General features: G+C 45.3%; 1 protein-coding gene across 2 annotated transcripts in view; it reads right to left on the bottom strand.

Moving 5' to 3' along the window:
- LOC309557969 (aldehyde oxidase-like) overlaps positions 1 to 24,996 on the bottom strand; it is a 196,987-nt gene that overhangs the window by 86,565 nt on the left and 85,426 nt on the right. For both annotated transcript variants that reach the window (XM_082260857.1, XM_082260858.1), the window contains 3 exons: positions 16,362 to 16,495; positions 3,242 to 3,329; positions 2,020 to 2,106 (listed from right to left, as the gene is read on the bottom strand). In XM_082260857.1, the coding sequence (XP_082116983.1) occupies positions 2,020 to 2,106; positions 3,242 to 3,329; positions 16,362 to 16,495 (309 nt within the window). The remainder of the gene's footprint in view (positions 1 to 2,019; positions 2,107 to 3,241; positions 3,330 to 16,361; positions 16,496 to 24,996) is intronic.

The raw sequence follows: 24,996 nt of genomic DNA, 5'->3' as shown, positions 1-24,996 counted from the left end.
ATTGTGAGAAGGAGCGGTAAAGTACAGCTACTGTGTAGAAATACAGAAAACAGAGCCTGAGAATGTAATGAAAAAACATTTCTAAGTTGGAGCTACAAGAGGAAGATGCAGGGCCAGCCCTACTATGGGTCCTGCTGGGTCCATTGGACCCAGGCAGCACTTTGGGAGGGGCAGCAAATTGACGCCCACAATTTTTTAGCCAGCAGTTTTGTGTGTCATCCAGGGGCGGCTGCTCCACTGCCCTGTAAAAAGGACGCACTGCTGCCCTCAACACGCATACTCATAGTTGAGGGGCGCAAGGGTGCACGCACACAGTCTAACACCGGCTGTTAAACAATCGAGCACACATGAAGAGCTCAGATGTGTGTGCTGCTGGGGGCAATCCTGATTAATTTATTCATAAATGATCTAGAGGAGAGGATATTGAGTAAAATCTCAGTATTTGCGGTTGATACTAAACTAAGCAGGCAAATATCTTCTGGGCAGGATGTGGAAACCTTACAAGCGGACCTGAACAAAATTATGGGGTGGGCAACCACATGGCAGATGAGGTTTAATGTTGAAAAATGTAAAGTAATGCACCTGGGTGCCAGAAACCAGAAAGCAAGCTACTCACTAGGGGGGGGAACCTCTGGGTGAGTCTAGGATGGAAAAGGACCTAGGGGTACTGGTAGACAACAGGCTTGGCAGTGGCATGCAATGCCAAGCCGCTGCAAGAAAAGCCAACAGAATACTGGGATGTATAGAAAAGGGGATTCACTCCAGAAATAAAGAGATTATTCTCCCACTCTACAAGACTCTGGTCCGGCCACATCTGGAGTATGTTGTCCAGTTCTGGGCACCGGTCCTCAGGAAGGATGTGCTGGAACTGGAGAAAGTCCAGAAAAGGGCAACAAAAATAATTAGGGGAATGGAAGACCTCAGCTATGAGGAAAGACTACAAGCACTGAACTTATTCTCTCTGGAAAAGAGACGATTGAGGGGGGATACAATATCAATGTACAAATACTGTACTGGCGACCCGAGTATAAGGAAAAACCTATTCAGAGAAAGGAAATACAATAAGACACGTGGCCACTCACAAAAACTAGAGGAAAGGCGGTTTAACCTTAAAATACGCAGGGGGTTCTTCACTGTGAGAGCAGTAAGGATGTGGAATTCTCTTCCACAAGCAGTCGTATCAGCAGGGAGCATTGATAGTTTAAAAAACTATTAGATGGGCACCTTAAAGACCACAACATATTCAATGTACGGTTAACAGCAAACACACACACATCATAGGTTGAACTGGATGGACTGGTGTCTTTTTTCAACCTCACTAACTATGTAACTATGTAACTACAGGAAACAGAGCAATGAAAGATTCCTTCCCCACCGGCTCCACCAGCAGCTGATGTTCAGGTGTAGCTTGCGAGGCTTGCATTTCTTTTGGGTGGAGCTTTAGGAGGGGTACAGCCGGTTTTGCGCCTGGCCCGACTTCTTTAGCTCTAGTGCATGCGTGAGGCTAGGCACTGAAGATTGTGGGAGCACTGGGAGAGAGCAACAGAGAGGTAATATAAGTTAGTTCTGTCTGCCCTAGCGCACCAAGATGGGGGAGCGGTAACATGGTGGTATGTCATATAATTTTGCATTTGGACAAGGTGCGGTTGCATGTAAATCTGACTTCCTGCTAAATTTAAATTTTAGTTTTAATTATCATGATATAAAATAAATAATGGATGTGGTGGCAGCATTTTTTTTTGGGGGGGGGGGGGGGCAGCATTTCATTCTTGGACCCTTGGAGCTTGGACAATGTCTTGGGCCAGCTCTGGGAAGATGGCTCAGAAAAGATGTCAAAAAAGTGATGATGCTTATTTGTAATGGAAGATGAAAGGAAAGACAGCCAAGACATATTTTGGGGAATAAACAGTTCCTGTATATGTGCTACAAATGTATAGCGTGCTGTTTGGCTGGAAATGCCCATAATATTGCCAGCAATTTAAAATATTGTACAGAGGTGTAACAGTGGTTAAGGCTTACAAATACAGATTCTGTCCCCGAACATCCACCATTGCTGTATAAATTGACATCAGCTGCTACGATTCTTCCATCATTCATATATCCCACCTGAAAAAACAATTCTGCATTAGTGTTTTCCTTACAGTTACAATATAATATTTTAAAGTGTTTTTTACTCTATGTTCATTTCCTAAAAAAAAATAAAAAAATAAAAATAAGAGTGGCTATACATAGATTGTCCAATTCCACCTTAGGTTAATTGACTGGGTTGGTAAGGGTTTTCTTAGGAAGTGGGTAGTGTGACCTCTTCCAACCATTGGTAGTGGTTTCCAAATTTTTATGTAGTCTCTGCACATGGGAACCATCATGAAGTTCGGTATCAAAAAAGGATGATTTACAGTATACGAGGTGTGTCTATTAAATAACAAGACTGATTAAATTACTCACCTTTATTTATACGTATTACACATTTAATGCTTGTTTCTTTCAATATATAGCCCATTTGCACTAATACATTGCTGCAGTCTTATTTTCCACTGGTCGAAGGTATGGAGAAATCCAATTTCTGTCAGTTGTTTCAACACATCCGCCGTTTTCTTCTTTACAGCATCAACTGACTCAAAACGTGTCCCATTAGGCACTGATTGAACTTTTGGGAAACTATGAAGGTCAAATGGTGCTAAATCAGGCGAATATGGAGGATGTTCAAGTGTAGTAATTTACTAGTCGGTCAAAAACTGCTTCACAGAAAGTGCTGTGTGAGCAGGTGCATTGTCCTGGTGAAGAATGAAACCATTTTCCCACAGTTACGGCTGTTTTTTTCAGCCTCTCTCTCTCACCTTTATCAAAACTTCCTTATAATAATGCTGATTAACTGTTGTGCCCTCTGGAACCCATTCTTTCAAAATTACACCCTTGATATCGAAAAATACAATAAGCATGGCTTTAAATTTTAAATTTGCTTTGACAAGCTTTTTTCATTCTTGGTGATGACGGTGTTTTCCAACCAAACTTAGCATTTTTTCGGCACACTACAGAAAACAGAACCAAACTAAATGGCAACTCACAATCAACTGAACGTCATAGAGTGTTGCTGCTTGTCATGCAGGTTCAAACATGTTCAAGGTCACCACGCATGCAGTTATAACCGGTTCTGACTGCTTTGTTTACTAGGTGGAATCACAGTCTCATTATTTAATAGACATACCTTGTATGATTCTTCATTTTTCTATACAGTACTCACCTTATATTTTCCAAGATAAGGGTGTCGTCCTCCAGTTATAAGCATGTCTTCACTACGCTCTAGAATGCAGCGAACAGGATGCTTGATCCTAGAAATAAGAACGCAATGGGTCTTTGAAGTCAGCATGGAGAATAAGCATAGTAGAGCCTTACATGCTTTGTAAATTCTTTCAAACATTTACCAAAGTAGTAAATTTTGGAGCTGGGGCCTTTGCACTTTTCCTTAATGGTGCAGAAGGTTTAGGTCTTAATGCAGAGTAGAGAGGATGTTTGGATTTGCCACTACAATGGGTTTGCGGCAATAACCTGGGATATACAAAGCGTGTATTTTGCGAATGTTTGGTCAAAAAAATTGCTGGTTCACAGGCAGAAATAAGGCGCAACCTATAATGTGTAAATAGCTTTTTTCCTGGTCTACTAAAAAGAGCTAAACATTTGTAAAGTTGGCCCACCAAAACCATGTTATTAGTGTATGTTGCAGCTGTTAGAACATGCTGGAGAGTTTTATTTTTTTATTTTGTCATTTGTACATGTCCTTAATGGCAGTGTCCAGCTTCCCATGCCTTGTGTTTGTGGGGCTAAAGAGCAAGCTTTTCTCTAATGGCCAAAATTGAATAACAAGATTTACCGTTTAGAATTTAATAGGGTTCACTTCAAAACGTATGAGTAAGGTTTGCTAAACTGTTTGCGAACCATAGCCAAGCAGATTTGCTTATTCCTGAGAATAAAAACAAGGCGATAGGTTTACATTAGGGAGGGTTAGTTCAAAGGTTACAGGGAGGCTTAGTGTGAGAGTGAGTGTTGGGGTTCCAGGGAGATTTATTGTGAGGGTGAGTGTTGGGGTTTTGATAAATGAATAGTGTAAGTGTTAGGGTTACAGAGAGGGTTAGTATTAGTGGGGCTGCAGGAAGAATAGAAAAACTACCAGAATGGAAAAGGTTAGAGAAGGTATGGAGATGTGTGGTATGGAGCTGCAAAAACTCAACAAGAGTTCTAATCCTTCCCCATGCTACCCAAAACTAGAAGAAAACCATTTTGGGTTTACATACACTTTAATAAAGGATTTCTAGCGCTTTAAGAGAGCACACCAGAAGATGTTTATTAGAGTAAAACTCTAGTTGGGAGCCCCTGGAGAAGGATATAGTAAGGGCCCAAGGGGGATAAGTTCGTGCTCTCAATCGTTCACTTCAGTATTTAAATTTTAACTTGAGATATTGAACTCTGCCTTCAATAGGCTTTTTACAACAGGGATTTGAGAATAAATTAGAAAAGATGCCTAAGGCCGGCCATACACGGTGCAGATTTCTTTGCTGCAACCAGGGGTTGCAGGAAAGAAATTTGAATGATTTCCCTATAAACAGACAGGATGCCATTCCCCCAGACAAGAAGACAGTGATTGCTAGTGGCTATAGCAGCCACTAGCGATGATCGCAAGTGAATCCAGCAGGCTGATTGTACCCAAGTTGATCAATCAACTTGGTACATTCAGCCTTTCCATTACTGGTTCGAATCTCGGCCGGTTCCTGCTGGACTGGTCAAGATTCGAATTGTGTATGGCCAGACTAAAGCTCTACCTTCTATCTTCTTGTGAAAATACTGAAAATTATTTGCATTTTTATATAGACCTGACTAAAGGATATTTTTCAAAAATGTATTTCTTCCTGACCATAATAAAGAAAATATTTAATAAACTGCTACACATTTCCTAAACAGCCCAATGCTTGCTCAGGTGTCATCTTGCTAATCAGAGAAAATGTAAAGCAATTTATGGCCACTCTACAATAAATGCAAGAAGGAAAGTTATAAGCCATTGATCCAAAGCATAGACGGAGATAATGAACCAATGCGCTAACCAGTGGGAGAGTAGATAAAAATATATATGACTGTGTAGTGCAAACTACTAGTAGCCAATTTCTTTTGTAGTGTCACCACATACAATTAATAATAAAGTAATTAAGTATATAAAATCAGCGCTAAAAATACACAGATAAAAAAACATTTAAATACCATATGACTAGTATATAGTGTTGAGCGAACACGGACTGTATTATTCGTGTTCGTACCGAATAATTGGATTTTTTGTACCCGAACACGGACACGGACACTTTACTGTATGTTCGGGTAAAAATCCGTGTTCGGTCGTTTTATTTCCGGGTTTTGCATGCTTTGGCGCTCTTTTCATGGCGGGCTTTCAACAGCCAATCAACAATCGTTTAACTGGTGTGCCTTAAGCCATCCCAGCCATGCCTGCAAATGTCTCAGTAGCTGTGATTGGCCGTCTGAAGCATGTGACCAAGTCTTTATAAGTTCGAGGCAGCCGCAGCGGCGTCATTATGCTGCTTAGATTCAGGGACAGAGCACACATCAACGTGCTGGCTGCTGATTAGGGAAAGATAGGCAGGAAAAAACCATTTGTGTCCGGATAGAATTGAGGGACAGGTCGGAGTGTTTAGGCAGGGCGACTTGTAGGCATTTTAGGGATAGAGTCTGCTGAATTATAGGGTCAGTGTCTTCTACAAACTACAATCGATATTGCTGTGTGGGGGGTGGGGTCTGCACTCAATCCTGATCTACGATCTCTTCTCAATCCTGTTAGGGACAGAGTCTGCTGAATTTTAGGGAAACTGTGTTCTACAAACTACAATCGATATTGCTGTGTGGTGTGGGATTGGAGATAGGCAGGTGTCAGTGATCCACATCCATTTTTCTGTGTGTGAGCTGCAGTGAACACAATCTTTTTGGGCTGCAGTGAACACAATCTTTTTGGGCTGCAGTGAACACAATCTTTTTGGGCTGCAGTGAACACAATCTTTTTGGGCTGCAGTGAACACAATCTTTTTGGGGTGCAGTGAACAAAATCTTTTTGGGGTGCAGTGAACACAATCCTTTTTGGTGTGCAGTGAACACAATCTTTGTGGGGTGCAGTGAACAAAATCCTTTGTGGGGTGCAGTGAACACAATCTTTTTGGGGTACAGTGAACAAAATCCTTTTTGGGGTGCAGTGAACAACATCCTTTTTGGGGTGCAGTGAACACAATCTTTTTGGGGTGCAGTGAACAAAATCCTTTGTGGGGTGCAGTGAACACAATCTTTTTGGGGTGCAGTGAACACAATCTTTTTGGGGTGGAGTGAACAACATCCTTTTTGGGGTGCAGTGAACAAAATCCTTTTTGGGGTGCAGTGAACAAAATCATTTTTGGGGTGCAGTGAACACAATCTTTTTGGGGTGCAGTGAACACAATCTTTGTGGGGTGCAGTGAACACAATCTTTTTAAGGTGGAGTGAACAACATCCTTTTTGGGGTGCAGTGAACAACATCCTTTTTGGGGTGCAGTGAACACAATCTTTTTGGGGTGCAGTGAACACAATCTTTGTGGGGTACAGTGAACAGAATCTTTGTGGGGTGCAGTGAACACAATCTTTGGGGGGTACAGTGAACACAATCTTTGTGAGGTGCAGTGAACACAATCTTTGTGGGGTGCAGTGAACACAATCATTGTGGGGTGCAGTGAACTCAATCTTTGTGGGGTACAGTGAACACAATCTCATACTTCTGAAGGTTTGAGGGTGCTGCCTGTTCCATACTCCCCCTACTCCTCATCTAGCCTTTTAGGGGTACAAACAATAGTAATTGGGGCCTAGTGTGGTTGTGTACGTGTGATATACATACACTTTTTTGGGATCATATTTTCTATTCCGCTATTTAATCAAAAACCTTTGGGGATCAGTTAAATTGGGGGATAGTCTGTGTTGGTACGTGTGAGAGAGATCCACCTTTCCAAGTTGTTGGGGTTCATCTCATACTTCTGAAGGTTTGAGGGTGCTGCCTGTTCCATACTCCCCCTACTCCTAGCCTTTTAGGGGTACAAACAATAGTAATTGGGGCCTAGTGTGGTTGTGTACGTGTGATATACATACACTTTTTTGGGATCATATTTTCTATTCCGCTATTTAATCAAAAACCTTTGGGGATCAGTTAAATTGGGGGATAGTCTGTGTTGGTACGTGTGAGAGAGATCCACCTTTCCAAGTTGTTGGGGTTCATCTCATACTTCTGAAGGTTTGAGGGTGCTGCCTGTTCCATACTCCCCCTACTCCTAGCCTTTTAGGGGTACAAACAATAGTAATTGGGGCCTAGTGTGGTTGTGTACGTGTGATATACATACACTTTTTTGGGATCATATTTTCTATTCCGCTATTTAATCAAAAACCTTTGGGGATCAGTTAAATTGGGGGATAGTCTGTGTTGGTACGTGTGAGAGAGATCCACCTTTCCAAGTTGTTGGGGTTCATCTCATACTTCTGAAGGTTTGAGGGTGCTGCCTGTTCCATACTCCCCCTACTCCTAGCCTTTTAGGGGTACAAACAATAGTAATTGGGGCCTAGTGTGGTTGTGTACGTGTGATATACATACACTTTTTTGGGATCATATTTTCTATTCCGCTATTTAATCAAAAACCTTTGGGGATCAGTTAAATTGGGGGATAGTCTGTGTTGGTACGTGTGAGAGAGATCCACCTTTCCAAGTTGTTGGGGTTCATCTCATACTTCTGAAGGTTTGAGGGTGCTGCCTGTTCCATACTCCCCCTACTCCTAGCCTTTTAGGGGTACAAACAATAGTAATTGGGGCCTAGTGTGGTTGTGTACGTGTGATATACATACACTTTTTTGGGATCATATTTTCTATTCCGCTATTTAATCAAAAACCTTTGGGGATCAGTTAAATTGGGGGATAGTCTGTGTTGGTACGTGTGAGAGAGATCCACCTTTCCAAGTTGTTGGGGTTCATCTCATACTTCTGAAGGTTTGAGGGTGCTGCCTGTTCCATACTCCCCCTACTCCTAGCCTTTTAGGGGTACAAACAATAGTAATTGGGGCCTAGTGTGGTTGTGTACGTGTGATATACATACACTTTTTTGGGATCATATTTTCTATTCCGCTATTTAATCAAAAACCTTTGGGGATCAGTTAAATTGGGGGATAGTCTGTGTTGGTACGTGTGAGAGAGATCCACCTTTCCAAGTTGTTGGGGTTCATCTCATACTTCTGAAGGTTTGAGGGTGCTGCCTGTTCCATACTCCCCCTACTCCTAGCCTTTTAGGGGTACAAACAATAGTAATTGGGGCCTAGTGTGGTTGTGTACGTGTGATATACATACACTTTTTTGGGATCATATTTTCTATTCCGCTATTTAATCAAAAACCTTTGGGGATCAGTTAAATTGGGGGATAGTCTGTGTTGGTACGTGTGAGAGAGATCCACCTTTCCAAGTTGTTGGGGTTCATCTCATACTTCTGAAGGTTTGAGGGTGCTGCCTGTTCCATACTCCCCCTACTCCTAGCCTTTTAGGGGTACAAACAATAGTAATTGGGGCCTAGTGTGGTTGTGTACGTGTGATATACATACACTTTTTTGGGATCATATTTTCTATTCCGCTATTTAATCAAAAACCTTTGGGGATCAGTTAAATTGGGGGATAGTCTGTGTTGGTACGTGTGAGAGAGATCCACCTTTCCAAGTTGTTGGGGTTCATCTCATACTTCTGAAGGTTTGAGGGTGCTGCCTGTTCCATACTCCCCCTACTCCTAGCCTTTTAGGGGTACAAACAATAGTAATTGGGGCCTAGTGTGGTTGTGTACGTGTGATATACATACACTTTTTTGGGATCATATTTTCTATTCCGCTATTTAATCAAAAACCTTTGGGGATCAGTTAAATTGGGGGATAGTCTGTGTTGGTACGTGTGAGAGAGATCCACCTTTCCAAGTTGTTGGGGTTCATCTCATACTTCTGAAGGTTTGAGGGTGCTGCCTGTTCCATACTCCCCCTACTCCTAGCCTTTTAGGGGTACAAACAATAGTAATTGGGGCCTAGTGTGGTTGTGTACGTGTGATATACATACACTTTTTTGGGATCATATTTTCTATTCCGCTATTTAATCAAAAACCTTTGGGGATCAGTTAAATTGGGGGATAGTCTGTGTTGGTACGTGTGAGAGAGATCCACCTTTCCAAGTTGTTGGGGTTCATCTCATACTTCTGAAGGTTTGAGGGTGCTGCCTGTTCCATACTCCCCCTACTCCTAGCCTTTTAGGGGTACAAACAATAGTAATTGGGGCCTAGTGTGGTTGTGTACGTGTGATATACATACACTTTTTTTGATCATATTTCCTATTCCGCTATTCAATAAAAACCTTTGAGGATCAATTGAATTGCGGGATAGTCTGTGTCGGTACGTGTGAGAGAGATCCACCTTTCCAAGTTGTTGGGGTTCATCTCATACTTCTGAAGGTTTGAGGGTGCTGCCTGTTCCATACTCCCCCTACTCCTCATCTAGCCTTTTAGGGGTACAAACAATAGTAATTGGGGCCTAGTGTGGTTGTGTACGTGTGATATACATACACTTTTTTTGGATCATATTTTCTATTCCGCTATTTAATCAAAAACCTTTGGGGATCAGTTAAATTGGGGGATAGTCTGTGTTGGTACGTGTGAGAGAGATCCACCTTTCCAAGTTGTTGGGGTTCATCTCATACTTCTGAAGGTTTGAGGGTGCTGCCTGTTCCATACCCCCCCTACTCCTCATCTAGCCTTTTAGGGGTACAAACAATAGTAATTGGGGCCTAGTGTGGTTGTGTACGTGCGAGATACATACACTTTTTTTGATCATATTTCCTATTCCGCTATTCAATAAAAACCTTTGAGGATCAATTGAATTGCGGGATAGTCTGTGTCGGTACGTGTGAGAGAGATCCACCTTTCCAAGTTGTTGGGGTTCATCTCATACTTCTGAAGGTTTGAGGGTGCTGCCTGTTCCATACTCCCCCTACTCCTAGCCTTTTAGGGGTACAAACAATAGTAATTGGGGCCTAGTGTGGTTGTGTACGTGTGATATACATACACTTTTTTGGGATCATATTTCCTATTCCGCTATTCAATAAAAACCTTTGAGGATCAATTGAATTGCGGGATAGTCTGTGTCGGTACGTGTGAGAGAGATCCACCTTTCCAAGTTGTTGGGGTTCATCTCATACTTCTGAAGGTTTGAGGGTGCTGCCTGTTCCATACTCCCCCTACTCCTCATCTAGCCTTTTAGGGGTACAAACAATAGTAATTGGGGCCTAGTGTGGTTGTGTACGTGTGATATACATACACTTTTTTTGGATCATATTTTCTATTCCGCTATTCAATAAAAACCTTTCTAGGGCAAGATCTTAAATTACAGAAATATGAGGAGACCGTCAAATAAGGGCCGTGGCCTGGGTCGTGGTGCTGCTGGTAGAGCTCCTGTTGCAAGGAGAGGACATGGTCGATCTGTGCCAGCTACACGCACAAGTGAAACACCTTCCTCAAGTGTGAGTAGGCGACAGAACCTGCATCAGTATTTGGTAGGGCATCATACGCCCCTAGAAGTGATGAGGCCAGAACAAGTTGAGGCGATAGTAGATTGGTTTGCTGCTGACAGTGCCTCCAGTTCCTTCACATTGTCTCCCACCCAGTCTACTGCAGAAAGGTCAGAGTTGGCACCTGCAGCCAATGTCCAACCGTCTTTCACCTCACCCCCTTGCAAATCAGGCCAGCAGTCTGAGCCCCAAGCCATACAGCAGTCTCTTATTCTTTTTGAGGACTCTGTCAGCAGGGTTTCCCAGGGCCATCCACCTAGCCCTGCCCCAGAAGTGGAAGAGATTGAGTGCAGCGATGCCCAACCACTTATTTCTCAAGATGAGTACATGCAAGGATCATCGCAGCACGTCTCCGATGATGACGAAACGCAGGTGCCAACTGCTGCGGCGTTCAGCATTGTGGAGACCGACAAGGAGGGCAGGGGTGAAGACTGGGTGGAAGATGATGTGGAGGACGATGAGGTCCTCGACCCCACATGGAATGAACGTCATGCAGGTGACCTGAGTAGTTTGGAGGAAGAGGCGGTGGTCGCACAGAGCCACCAGCACAGCAGAAGAGGGAGCAGGGTGCAGAAGCGGAGCGGCCGTGCCCTAGACACTACGCCCGCTACTGCCCAACGCAGCAAGGGAACGAGCGCACCAAAGTCAGCTCAAAGGAGTTCTCTAGCGTGGAAGTTCTTTAGAAAATGTGCTGATGACAGGACACGAGTGGTTTGCACCCTGTGCAATCAGAGCTTGAAGCGAGGCATGAACCTTCTCAACCTGAGCACAACCTGCATGATCAGGCATCTAAGTGCAAAGCACGAGCTGCAGTGGAGTACACACCTTCAAAACCAAGAAACGTCTCTGGCTCATCCTGCTTCCTCTTCTGCTGCAGTCTCGGCCGCTCCAGCCACATCTGTAGTGATACCGGCACCTGCCACCCCGCAAACAGACGATCTGTCAGCAACACCACCACCTGGGTCACCAACAACCATCTCCACAATGTCCCGTGGAAGCGTTCAGCTTTCCATCTCCCAAACACTTGAGAGGAAGAGGAAGTACCCCCCTACCCACCCGCGATCCCTGGCCCTGAATGCCAGCATTTCAAAATTATTGGCCTTTGAAATGCTGTCATTCCGTCTGGTGGAGACGCACAGTTTTAAAAACCTTATGTCGGTGGCTGTCCCACAGTACGTCGTGCCCAGCCGCCACTACTTTTCCAGGCAAGCCATCCCTTCCCTGCACAACCAAGTGGGGGAAAATATCAGGTGTGCACTGCGCAACGCCATCTGTGCCAAGGTCCACCTAACTACGGATACGTGGACCAGTAAGCACGGTCAGGGGCGTTATATCTCCCTAACGGCACACTGGGTAAATGCAGTGGCGGATGGGCCTGAGGCGGATAGCAATTTGGCGCATGTCCTTCCACCACCGAGGATTGCAGGGCGCTTCAGTTTGCCTCCTGTTCGTAACTCCTCCTACTCCGCTTCCTCATCCTCTACCGCCTCCTCATCCGGACAGCGTAACACCTTCACCACCAACTTCAGCACGGCCAGGGGTAAACGACAGCAGGCAGTTTTACAACTTGCCTGTTTGGGGGACAAACCACACACCGCGCAGGAGTTGTGGAGGAGCATGGAACAGCAGACAAATGAGTGGTTGCTGCCAGCGAGCCTCAAGCCCGGCCTGGTGGTGTGTGATAACGGGCGAAATCTCATAGCAGCTCTGGGCCTAGCCGGTTTGACGCACATCCCTTGCCTGGCGCATGTGCTGAATTTGGTGGTGCAGAGGTTCCTTAAAAACTACCCCGATATGTCAGAGCTGCTGCAGAAAGTGCGGGCCGTTTGTGCGCACTTTCGGCGTTCTCACCCTGCTGCTGCTCGCCTGGCAGCGCTGCAGCGTAACTTCGGCCTTCCCGCTCACCGCCTCATATGTGACGTGCCCACAAGGTGGAACTCCACCTTGCACATGCTGGAAAGACTGTGCGAGCAGCAGCAGGCCATAGTGGAGTTTCAGCTGCAGCACGCACGCGTGAGTCGCTCTGCGGAACAGCACCACTTCACCACCAATAACTGGGCCTCCATGCGAGACCTGTGTGCCTTGTTGCGCTGTTTTGAGTACTCCACCAACATGGCCAGTGGCAATGACGCCGTTCTCAGCTTAACTATCCCACTTCTATGCCTCCTTGAAAAAACAATTCGGGCGATGATGGAAGAGGATGTGGCACAGGATGAGGAGGAGGAGGAGGATGAAGAGGTAACATTTCCAAGGCTTTCAGGGCAGTCATTCGCAAGGGGCTCCGAGGGTGGGTTCCTGCACACGCAAACGCCAGGGACGCAATTGTCCAGCAGGGGCACAGTTCTGGAGGATGAGGAGGATGAGGAGGAGGAGGAGCTGGAGGAGGAGATGGAACCATGTTCACAGCAGGGTGGCACCCAGGCCAGCTCATGGCCATCACTGGTGCGTGGCTGGGGGGATACAGAGGACACGGACGATACACCTCCCACAGAGGACAGCCTTTCGTCGCCTCTGGGCAGCCTGGCACACATGAGCGATTACATGCTGCAGTGTCTCCACAACGACCGCCGAGTTGCCCACATTCTAACTTGTGCTGATTACTGGGTGGCCACGCTGCTGGATCCCCGTTACAAGGACAACGTACCGTCCTTAATTCACTCACTGGAGCGCGATCGCAAGATGCGCGAGTACAAGCGCACGCTGGTAGACGCCATGCTGCTGGCATTCCCATCTGACAGCGGGGCCACAGTGGAAGCACAAGGCAGAGGAGGAGGAGGAGGAGGTCGCCAACGCAACCAGGGCACCGCCAGCACCTCAGAAGGCAGGGTTAGCATGGCCGAAATGTGGAAAAGCTTTGTCAGCACGCCACAACAAACAGCAGCACCAGCAGCTCAGATGGAACGTCTTAGCAGGAGGCAGCATTTTACCAACATGGTGGAGCAGTATGTGTGCACACGCCTACATGTAGTGAATGACGGGTCTGCCCCCTTCAACTTCTGGGTCTCCAAATTGGGCACATGGCCTGAGCTTGCCCTTTACGCCTTGGAGGTGCTGGCGTGCCCTGCAGCCAGTGTATTATCTGAACGGGTATTTAGCACGGCTGGGGGCGTTATAACAGACAAGCGCAGCCGCCTGTCCAGAGACAATGTGGACAAGCTCACGTTCATTAAAATGAACCAGGCATGGATCCCACGGGACTTTTCCGTACCTTATGCAGAATAGCAATGGATACCGACCTTACCCACCCATTGTTCCATTTTTGCTCTTTCTCACTCTTTTGGGGTGTACCCTCATTTAAAATTTTTGAAAAGAAGCAGTGTTGGCTACCTCGTCCTCCTCCTCAGGGCCAGATTAATGTAGGGGCTATTGGAGCTGCAGCTCCAGGCCCCTACCTTTTATATAGGCCCCGGGTTGGCCATATTCACTGTTACCGCTCTTCTGTCACTTGTAAACACAGAAGTCTGGCTTCTATGCTCGCTTCCCCAGGCAGCACCCTCAGAACCTCCCCACACAGCGTGAAGGCCGGACAAGGAGGGACAGTTGGCGATGCATGGATGTGTTTATGGGCTTCAGAGACAGCATCCCATGTTGAATTAGGCATGCATGGCTGCACCCTTCTTCCTCTGGGTGCATGGCAAGGCACGGCCCTTAAGGCCCTTCAAAATCCTCAGCACCAAGCCCATGATGCTGTTAATCCGGCCCTGGTCCTCCTCCACCGCCGCTTCCACCTACACCGCCCATAGGTGTGCGCAGCCTATTGCATTAAGGTGTGCACCCCAAAGTTGAAATACACATGCATGTGTTTGCCAGCAGGGAGAGTAATGTATCGGGGCCATGTACCTGTAGGCAAGGAGAAATAGAGCAGAGCAGGTCCCAGGGAGATCTTTCCCATCTCCTCACTGGCAATGCTATGTGCCCTAGGTGATTAGGGTGTGCCCAGGCACACCCAGCACACCCTGTGCGCACGCCTATGTCACCGCCACATCCACCACCACCTCAACCTCCCTCCTACTCCATATGGGCCTCGTCCTTCAGAGATGAAGAAGAACATTGTTTTATTTTTCTGTTTTTTTTTTGTTGTTTTAAGTTATTTCCCTATCCACATTTGTTTGCAGAGCACTTGCCATGCTCTTAATTACGTTTTGCTGCCATTTGCAGCACTCTAGCCCTTTCCTTTGGTGTTTTAGAGCCATTTTAGTGCCTTAAAGTTCGGGTCCCCATTGACTTCAATGGGGTTCGGTGTCCGGGAAAAGTTCGGTAAAAGTCCGGGACACGGACCCGGACTTTTTTTTAAAGTTCGGCCGAACCCGTCGAACACGGACATCTAGGTGTTCGCTCAACCCTACTAGTATATAAATAAGATAGGATTATGTGCAGGTATGTGCTAATAGGTGCAACACACTTAAGGAATCAAAATAAAAAATCATCACATAACATACTGTAGATAGTGCACTGAGTGTGAGAAAAAATAATCCAAACATAAATCTACAGTGAAAAACCACAAATATATTGAAAAATCAGGAAATAGGACTATATAAAGTCACGTCATTTGTGACGCAACACGTCGGGAGGAGCCGGGTGACGTCACTTCCAGTTTTTTCGGCCTAGACCGGAAGTCCCTTATTCAGACACTACACATCATCTGGGGACCCTACTGGCCTCTTTTACCTCCAAACTGTATCAATCTTAACTGTGAGTTGCTACATATTATTTTAATAAATGTATACTTTGATTTACTAGACTATTGAGTTGCCTATTTGCTTTCCATGAGCTGATTGCTGCCGTTGTGGAGGATCCTTTATCATTTGGAAATAATCCATCCCCTGCATTGAGCTAACCATCATCCCTGTGGAGGATCTGTCTCATTCTGGGAATTAATTTGAATGGGATTTTTACCCTGTATTAACGTAAGTGACCACTGCACTTATAGGTGGTTAATGGTTTGCTGGTTTCCTGGGATGTTCCTACTTTTTGCACAGAAGACACTTGTTTCTTTCTTTGATGATCATCACAAACCGATATGGATGTTATAGACCAGTGATGGCGAACCTGGGCACCCCAGATGTTTTGGAACTACATTTCCCATGATGCTCTTGCACTCTGCAGTGTAGTTGGGCATCATGGGAAATGTGGTTCCAAAACATCTGGGGTGCCAAGGTTCGCCATCACTGTTATAGACACTGACTTTTTTTTTTTTTTAATTTCCTGATTTCTCCATATATTTGTGTTTTTTCACTGGAGATTTATGTTTGGATTTTTTCTCACACTCAGTGCACTATGTATGTTATGTGATGATTTTATATTTTGATTCTTTAAGTGTGTTGCACCTATCAGCACATACCTGCACATAACCCTATCTTATTTATATACTAATCGTATGGCATTTATATGTTTTTTATCAGTGTATTTTTAGCGCTGATTTTATATACTTAATTACTTTATTGTTTCAAAGCAGCCATCCAAAATTCACTTTACTGAATTTAGGTACAAGTACCAGACACAAGCTATTATTCTTAGTGCTTGTCATGGGTACTGCATTTAACACATTGCCCTTTACAATGCATTACTGATAAGCCATTGAAGCGGTGAGTGTACTGTCATTCTGTATTTGTTGTAAAGCAGAACTGTTAGCTTGGACTTTGAAGTAGGGATCCAGAATCAATATTCATGGTCAGCTAATTTGAATGGACTCACCATAATGGAGATAAGTGACACTTACTTCTTAGCCGCCACAGCTGCGATTGCCGCTATGTAGGCTGTTTTCACAATCTTTCCTCCAAACGCTCCACCAATCCTTTTCACATGGCAACTGACACGATTAGAGGGTATGCCTAAAGCTTTCGCCACGAGGCTCTATATAAGAAAAATATAATCATGCATACCAAAACATTTTTTTTCTTTAAAAATGTTTTAGCTTGGGACATCTACTCCAAATTAAGGCGATTTATTTATATTTAAATTGCAGTCAAAGACAAGGGACATTAATTAAGTAAAACAAATAATTTAGTAGCAATTTTAAAATGGAACTCCAGGCAAACAGTCTAAAAAAACACAACTCAAATACTTATATATCTATATATGTATTTTATCTGCCAAATAATTTTTTATTTTAGGACAGTATGTCTTTTCATATAAACACACATCTCTGCTAGCCAAATCACTCTGCTTCTTGGGTTAGCGTTACCGTTTCCTAAGTCAGCTCCCTGCTCTTTGGAAAGAGGTAATTACATGGATTCATCTTCAAATGAGTAGGCTTGAGGAGTGGTAACATAGGAAACAATGATGCTTACAATTTGTTATGTTAGTTAGCACATGACATTAAAATGATATACGGTACTTGTGTAACTTCCCTTGTGGAGATAGACATTTTAGACATTTTAGAAATTACTCTTTAGTCTGCAATAATTTTAAATTATATACTGTCAGGACACGTTGATTTGGTTGATTTGGTTGATTTTGTTTTAAATGTGAGCTCTAAAGTTACTGTTTTTAAAATTTTGTGGCACTGATCCTTTATGACGGACATAAAACCCAGAAATAATGGCCATTAAATAAAGCATCAAACCCCCTCTGGTAGATCTAATCTAAACCTGATTGACAGGATAATGAGTTGAAGGAACACTTTGTGCTGCTTCTTGCTTCTTGCTCCTCTGGTGTGGGTCCCGGGTGGTCCAAAACTCTATGCACTAATCCTCCACTAACTCTGGGATGCTTGTTTGTACATTTTTCTTAGTTTCTGGTAATCATCACTGGTGGGTAGATGTGTACCAATATTAGTTAACGGATAGTAGTTTAAAGCTGAACTTCGGGATGAGCAAACATTGTCTAAATACAAGAGGTGTGTGTATTCTTACTTGAATTATGGGTCTAAATTGTGCATTTCTTTCAGATCTGTGCACTAATCCAGTGTAAAAGTTTGTGGAGATTCCTCTAATAAAGATTGGTCACTGCTGTTTTCTCTCTGTGGGCAGGGTGACTAATCTGGTCACTGCCCCCTCCTAAAATGTTCTGTCAGCAGCCAATATTGGGTGGGGCCTGCTGGGTCCCTTCCGCAGCTCTGCACAGGCTATGAGTGATGAATTCACTGCTGCCTTTATAAGGCAAGTGAGCTTCTTTCTCAATATTGAGCCCATTTGAGACCTGTCAGGAACGCTCCCTGTGCACACTAAAGTGCTGTCATGAATCTGCCACCTAAGGGTTAACCTAGCTCAGACTAATTTCATTAATTGGCAATAGGCTGCCTTATTTAAGCACCTCAGAAGCACAGTGTCTTTGCTGTCTGATCTGAAGCTTCTCCTGTGTTCCTGAACCTGAAACCTGTTGTATCCAGTTTGATTCCTGTCTGACCTACTGGCTTGTCCCTCACCTCGCTTGTCTGCTGCCCGCCCTGACCTCGGCTTGTTTGTGACCACTCTTTTGCCTTATCCTTGTCTGTTTATCTGCCACCAGATCTGGACCTGTTCACCTCCTGGCAGGGCAACCCCGAGGACCGCGACCTGGTGCTATACACGCAGCAAAATCCAACCTCACCATCTGAGGCTCTGGTGAAGACCGGTTGGCACTTAGATTCCGCACCTCGGGTTAGCCTGCGTCTACTGCCTGGGTGACACGTCTGTGCTCCATCCCTCGGTGAGCTAGAGGCTACCCTCTGCACATCAGGCTCGCCTCCAGAGTCCTGACAGTATCAGACAGCCATGTCGCAGCCTGCAAGAGGGGCCTCACCATTGGATGAGATCTGCCAGCATCTCACAACTTTATCTCAAGCCGTAAAGACACTTCAGGAGGGCTACATGCATCTGGAGGAACGGATGCGTTCTGCACCTGGGAACCCCCCTGTGATGACAGATTCTTCTTCCTCAGTACCAGCAGAACCTACTCCAGGTCCCACAGTAGTGATGTTGCCACCTGAACCCCGGGTCCCTACACCCGAAAAGTTCTCAGGGGACAGAGGCAAGTTCAGGGCGTTTCGCAACGCATGTGAATTATATTTCTCTCTGCAACCTCTGACTTTTTCCTTGGAGGCTACCAAAGTGGGCTTTGTCATCTCCCTGCTCCTGGATGAACCACAGTCTTGGGCTCATCGGCTTATTGAAGAGCGCAGTCCTCATCTAAAGTACTTATTGTCTTTCTTCAGTGCCATGGCTCAGCTGTATGACGACCCTCAGCGAACCTCCACCGCTGAAGCTGCTCTGCATGCGCTTCAGCAGGGTCAAAGAGATGTGGAAGACTATGTAACAGACTTTAGGCGTTGGAGTTCCGACACCCAGTGGAATGACGCTGCATTACGGTATCAGTGTCGTTTAGGTCTCTCTGAAGGGCTGAAGGATGAGCTAGCCCGGGTTGGGGTTCCTGACACCCTAGAGACTCTAATAAATCTGGCTATCCAGATAGACCGCCGGCTCAGGGAACGCCGTGCAGAACGTTCCACCCAGCAGCCTCGTCCAGCCTGGATGATGCCGCGGTTCGCGGCCCCGGTAAACGTCCCTTCCTTTAATCCGATTCCTACCAGCTCTGCTCCTGCAAACCTTGCTATGGATGTCCCGGAACCCATGCAGCTTGGGGTTAAGAGACCTGCCCTGTCTACTGAAGAAAGGCATCGCCGGCGACAGAACAATCTCTGCCTGTACTGTGGAGAAGCCGGTCACTACGTGCGCTCCTGCCCTGCGAAGCTACGTAAGTGCCTTTCCATCTCCCCATCCAGTGGTCCAGCATCTGCTTCCAGTGCTTCTCACCTAGCCTTCCCTGTCTCGTTTCAGCTTCCAGGAGGTAGCATATCAGTAACCGCGATTATTGACTCCGGAGCATGTAGTTGCTTTATCGACCTGTCATTCGCTGTTCAACGGGGTATTCCACTTCAACCCAAGACCCAAGGACTTACCATCTTCCTGGCTGATGGTTCCCACATCAGTTCCGGACCTGTAACCCAGGAGACTCCTCCTCTCCTCATGATCTCCTCTTGCGACCATAAGGAACTAATAAGCCTAGACGCTATTGCGTCCCCCTTGTTTCCAGTCATCTTGGGGTTACCTTGGTTGAAGGCACACAACCCCCAAATCGACTGGACCTCTGGAGTCCTCAAGTTCCCATCTACCTACTGCTTGAATTCCTGCCTGCCTGACTCTCTCAGCTCCTCCAGAACCTTGCTGTGCCTAGAATCTGATCCAGATTTATGCTCTGTTGTGCCTGAGGCTTATCATAATTTTCTGGACGTTTTCAGCAAACGTGGGGCTGAGACCCTTCCCCCTCATCGTCCTTATGACTGCCCTATAGAGCTGCTTCCAGGGGCCGAGATTCCGTTTGGTCGTATCTACCCACTATCCGAACGGGAGTTGGAGGTTCTTAAGGAATACGTGGACGAAAGCTTAAAGAAGGGTTTCATCCGTCCATCTACTTCACCAGCAGGAGCAGGAATCTTTTTTGTAGAAAAGAAGGATCACTCTCTCCGTCCTTGTGTGGATTACCGAGAGTTGAATAAAGTCACGGTTAAAAACCGATATCCTCTCCCCTTGGTTCCAGAACTCTTTCAGAGATTAAGGTCTGCTGTCTTGTTTACCAAATTAGACTTACGTGGGGCCTACAATTTGGTTCGTATACGCGAAGGGGACGAGTGGAAAACGGCGTTCCGTACCAGGTTTGGGCATTTCGAGTACCTGGTGATGCCCTTCGGTCTCTGCAACGCCCCGGCTACATTCCAGCATTTTGTAAACGACATCTTCAGAGACTGGCTTGACACCTTCGTAATTGTCTATTTAGACGATATTTTAATCTTTTCTGCATCTCTGGACCTGCATCGGGAGCACGTCAGGAAAGTTCTCGGCCGCCTCCGCCAACATGGACTCTATGCTAAGGCCGAGAAATGTGAATTTGAACAGCAAAGCATCCAGTTCTTGGGCCTGATCATATCCACCGAAGGAGTTAGGATGGATCCTCAAAAAGTTTCAGCTATCTTGGATTGGCCGGCTCCATCTGACAAAAAGGGGGTGCTTTGTTGGATTTGCAAATTTTTACAGGAGATTCATTAAGGGGTTCTCTACCATCATCTTCCCTATCACACAGCTTACCAAGCAGAACATTCGCTTCCATTGGTCCCCTGAAGCCCAGACCGCCTTCTCAGTCCTGAAAAAGCTGTTTACTACTGCTCCCATCCTGAGACACCCTGATCCCACCTCACCTTACCTCCTTGAGGTAGATGCCTCAGAAGTGGCTGTAGGGGCTGTTATCTCCCAAAGACAGGGAGTTAAAGACTTGGTACACCCTGTAGCCTTCTTTTCCCGCAAACTCTCTCCAGCGGAGAGAAACTATGATGTGGGCGATCGTGAACTTTTGGCCATCAAGGTGGCACTCGAGGAGTGGCGATATTTACTCGAAGGGGCAGCACATCCCATCCTTATCTTCACCGACCACAAGAACCTTGAATACTTGAGATCTGCTAAACGTCTGAGACCACGCCAGGCACGGTGGGCTCTGTTCTTTTCAAGGTTCGCATTTCATATTACTTACCGACCTGGTTCCAAGAACGTCAAACCGGACGCACTCTCCCGCATGTTCGATGACCCGAAGGAAATTCCTGTACCTGACACCATCCTGTCTGAAGGTAACTTTCTTCTTCCAATAACTAATCTGATGGCTCATATTAAACAGGCTTCTGTGAGTATTCCCTGTCTTCCTGAAATTTCTCTGGTACCTAAGGACGGTTTGCTATGGTTTGGGGACAAGATCTTCATTCCAGAAGATGTCCGAATGTCGGTTCTGGGTTCTTGTCATGACCATCCCTTGGCAGGTCACTTTGGAGTCCGTAAGACCCTTGACTTGCTGCAGCGTACATTCTGGTGGCCTGACCTGGAAAAAAGTTGTAGGGACTACGTGTCTTCCTGTGCTGTGTGTTCCCGAAGCAAGCCCGCGAGAAGTAAGTCATGGGGTCTCCTTAGACCACTTCCAGTTCCTGATAGACCGTGGAGGATGATCGCCATGGATTTTATTGTGGAACTTCCTCCTTCTAAGGGATGCTCTGCCATTTTTGTTGTTGTGGATCGATTGTCTAAAATGGCCCATTTTTTGCCCCTCAGGGGTACTCCCTCTGCCAAGGAAACCGCAGAAGTCTTCATAAAAGAGATTGTTAGGCTTCACGGGGTACCTGCAAATATTGTCTCTGACAGAGGGGTGCAGTTCACCTCACGCTTCTGGAAAGCATTATGTAGTCTGTTGAAGATTGAATTATCCTTGTCTTCTGCTTACCACCCACAGACTAATGGGCAGACCGAGAGGACCAACCAGACCTTGGAACAGTACATTCGGTGTTTTACCACCTTTGTTCAAGACGATTGGGTGGCTTTGCTGCCATTCACAGAGTTTGCCTATAATAATGCTAAACATTCTGTTACTGGACAATCTCCATTCTTCTCAAACTACGGCTTCCACCCATCCTTCTTGCCCGATATCCCGTCTGACTCTGGAGTCCCTGCAGTACAGGACACTATTAATTTCTTTGCTCGCAACAGCAAATTACTGCAAGAAGCCATACTTAAGGCACAAACGGCATCTAAGAAGATCTTTGATAGAAGAAGAAGGGGAGAATTAATTCTTCAACCAGGTGACCAGGTTTGGTTGTCCACAACTAACCTCCGTTTAGCCTGTCCATCTAAAAAATTGGCTCCCAGGTTTATTGGACCCTTTCCGGTCAAGAGGAAACTTAATGAAGTTTCCTATGAGTTATCTTTACCCAATTCACTCCGCATTCACCCAGTATTTCACGTCTCCTTGTTAAAGCCTGCAGTTCCCAATACCTTCCCTGGTAGGAGTTCAGAGCCACCCGAACCTGTAATCATTGATGGAGATGTGGAATATGAAGTAGAAGCTATTGTGGACTGCCGGAAGAGAGGAAACCTGTTACAGTACCTTGTCAAGTGGAAGGGTTATGGTCCAGAAGAAAACTCTTGGGAGCCTGAACGAAACATCCACGCTATGGAACTTATCCAGGCTTTCTTTCGCAGTCACCCACAAAAGAGAAACCTATTGGGCACCCGGAGGTTGCCCTTAAGGGGGGGGGCAATGTCAGGAACGCTCCCTGTGCACACTAAAGTGCTGTCATGAATCTGCCACCTAAGGGTTAACCTAGCTCAGACTAATTTCATTAATTGGCAATAGGCTGCCTTATTTAAGCACCTCAGAAGCACAGTGTCTTTGCTGTCTGATCTGAAGCTTCTCCTGTGTTCCTGAACCTGAAACCTGTTGTATCCAGTTTGATTCCTGTTTGACCTACTGGCTTGTCCCTCACCTCGCTTGTCTGCTGCCCACCCTGACCTCGGCTTGTTTGTGACCACTCTTTTGCCTTATCCTTGTCTGTTTATCTGCCACCAGATCCGGACCTGTTCACCTCCTGGCAGGGCAACCCCGAGGACCGCGACCTGGTGCTATACACGCAGCAAAATCCAACCTCACCATCTGAGGCTCTGGTGAAGACCGGTTGGCACTTAGATTCCGCACCTCGGGTTAGCCTGCGTCTACTGCCTGGGTGACACGTCTGTGCTCCATCCCTCGGTGAGCTAGAGGCTACCCTCTGCACATCAGGCTCGCCTCCAGAGTCCTGACAAGACCCATGTGATCTTATTCAATGCTTGTCATTAAATAAATTACTTTCTAATAAATCTTAATTTTGGACGTTATCACACTTTGTGGAGCTTTTTTGTTTCTTGGAGCACCTCAGTGAATGGAAGAGGGACCATACGTCAAGGGTCATTTCAGCAAGGCTTCAATACCTAATGCTCATGCCACTGGCATTGGAGTCCATTATCTCTGGTAAGCGCTCCCAGGTTTTCTTCATTTTGTGATTGAAGCACTGGCAGTATCTTTTCCTTTTCCCATTTCGGATCACAGAACACTTTTTCCTCATGTATGGATTTCACCATTCTGATTTGGACACTTTAAGAAATCTATTTTTGTGATTTTGTTTGCACTGTTGCACTTTTTTCATTGAAAGGTGGAAGCATATTTGGATCTATATTGAAAGACTTTTGCACAGTTTTGCACCATGCACTTTTGTTATTTCTACTTTATACATGTTTACATGCTACTTTTATTCGATTTTTGTGATTTTATTATTACTATGTGTCACTATACATGTTGAATCCATTCAACCCAGTTTCTTAATTTTAGCACAGCACTGTTTATGGCTTTAGCGGTTTTAACAATATTGTTGTATTGTAGTGCCAGCAGCTTGTTCAGTAATAGTTTCTTTATATTTACATACTGAAGTAAAACATCCCCACAACATGTTGCTGCCACCACCATGTTTAACAATGGGGATGGTGTGTTTAGGGTGATGTACAGTGTTAGTTTTCTGCCACACATAGTGTTTTGCTTTTAGGCCATAAAGTTCAAATTTGGTCTCATCTGACCAGAGCACCTTCTTCCACGTGTTTGCCAAGTCCCCAAATGGCTGTTGACAAACTGCAAACGGGACTACTTTTGGCTTTCTTTCAGCAATGGCTTTCTTCTTGCCACTCTTCCATAAAGGCCAGATTTATGGACTGCACGACTAATAGTTGTCCTCTGGACGGATCCTTCCACCTTTGCTGTGAATCTCTGTAGGCTCCTCCAGAGTTACCATGGGCTGCTTCTTTGATTGATGCTCTCCTTACCCGGCCTGTCAGTTTAGGTGGACGGCCATGTCTTGGTAGAATTGCAGTCGTGCCATACTTTCATTTTGGATATTGGATTGAACAGTGCTCCGTGAGAAGTTCAAAACTTGGGATATTTCTTTACCTTGCTTAAACCTGCTTTAAACTTCTACACAACTTTGCCCCTGACCTGTCTGGTGTGTTCCTTGGCCTTCATGAAGCTGTTTGTTCACTAAGGTTCTCTAACAAACCTCTGAGGGCTTCCCAGAACAGTTGTATTTATACTGAAATTAAATTGCACACAGGTGGACTCTATTTACTAATTAGGTGACTTCTAAAGGCAATTGGTTCCACTAAATTTTAGTTAGGGCTATAAGAGTAAAGGGGGCTGAATACAAATGCAGCCACACTTTTCAGAAATTTATTTTTAAAAATTTTGAAAACCATTTATCATTTTCTATCCACTTCACAATAATATTCCACTTTATGTTGGTCTATCGCATAAAATTCCAATAAAAAATGTATGTTTTTGTTTGTAACCAAAAATGACAAAATGTGGAAAATTTCAAGGGGTATGAATACTTTTTCAAGGCACTGTATATGTATATTACCCCATATGAATGGAAAGGCCAGTTTCTGGGTACACACTAATCAGTAATTCAAGACACACACTAGAAAATTCAGTACTTAAACAGCATTATTCAGCAGAGGGTGTTCCTGCATTCCCTATCCCTGATT

This window comes from Pelophylax lessonae (assembly GCF_965119305.1).
Source record: "Pelophylax lessonae genome assembly, chromosome: 6".
Lineage (NCBI taxonomy): Eukaryota > Metazoa > Chordata > Amphibia > Anura > Ranidae > Pelophylax > Pelophylax lessonae.
The sequence above is the reverse complement of the archived record's forward strand: the minus strand, read 5'-3'. Positions and strand labels throughout refer to the sequence as shown.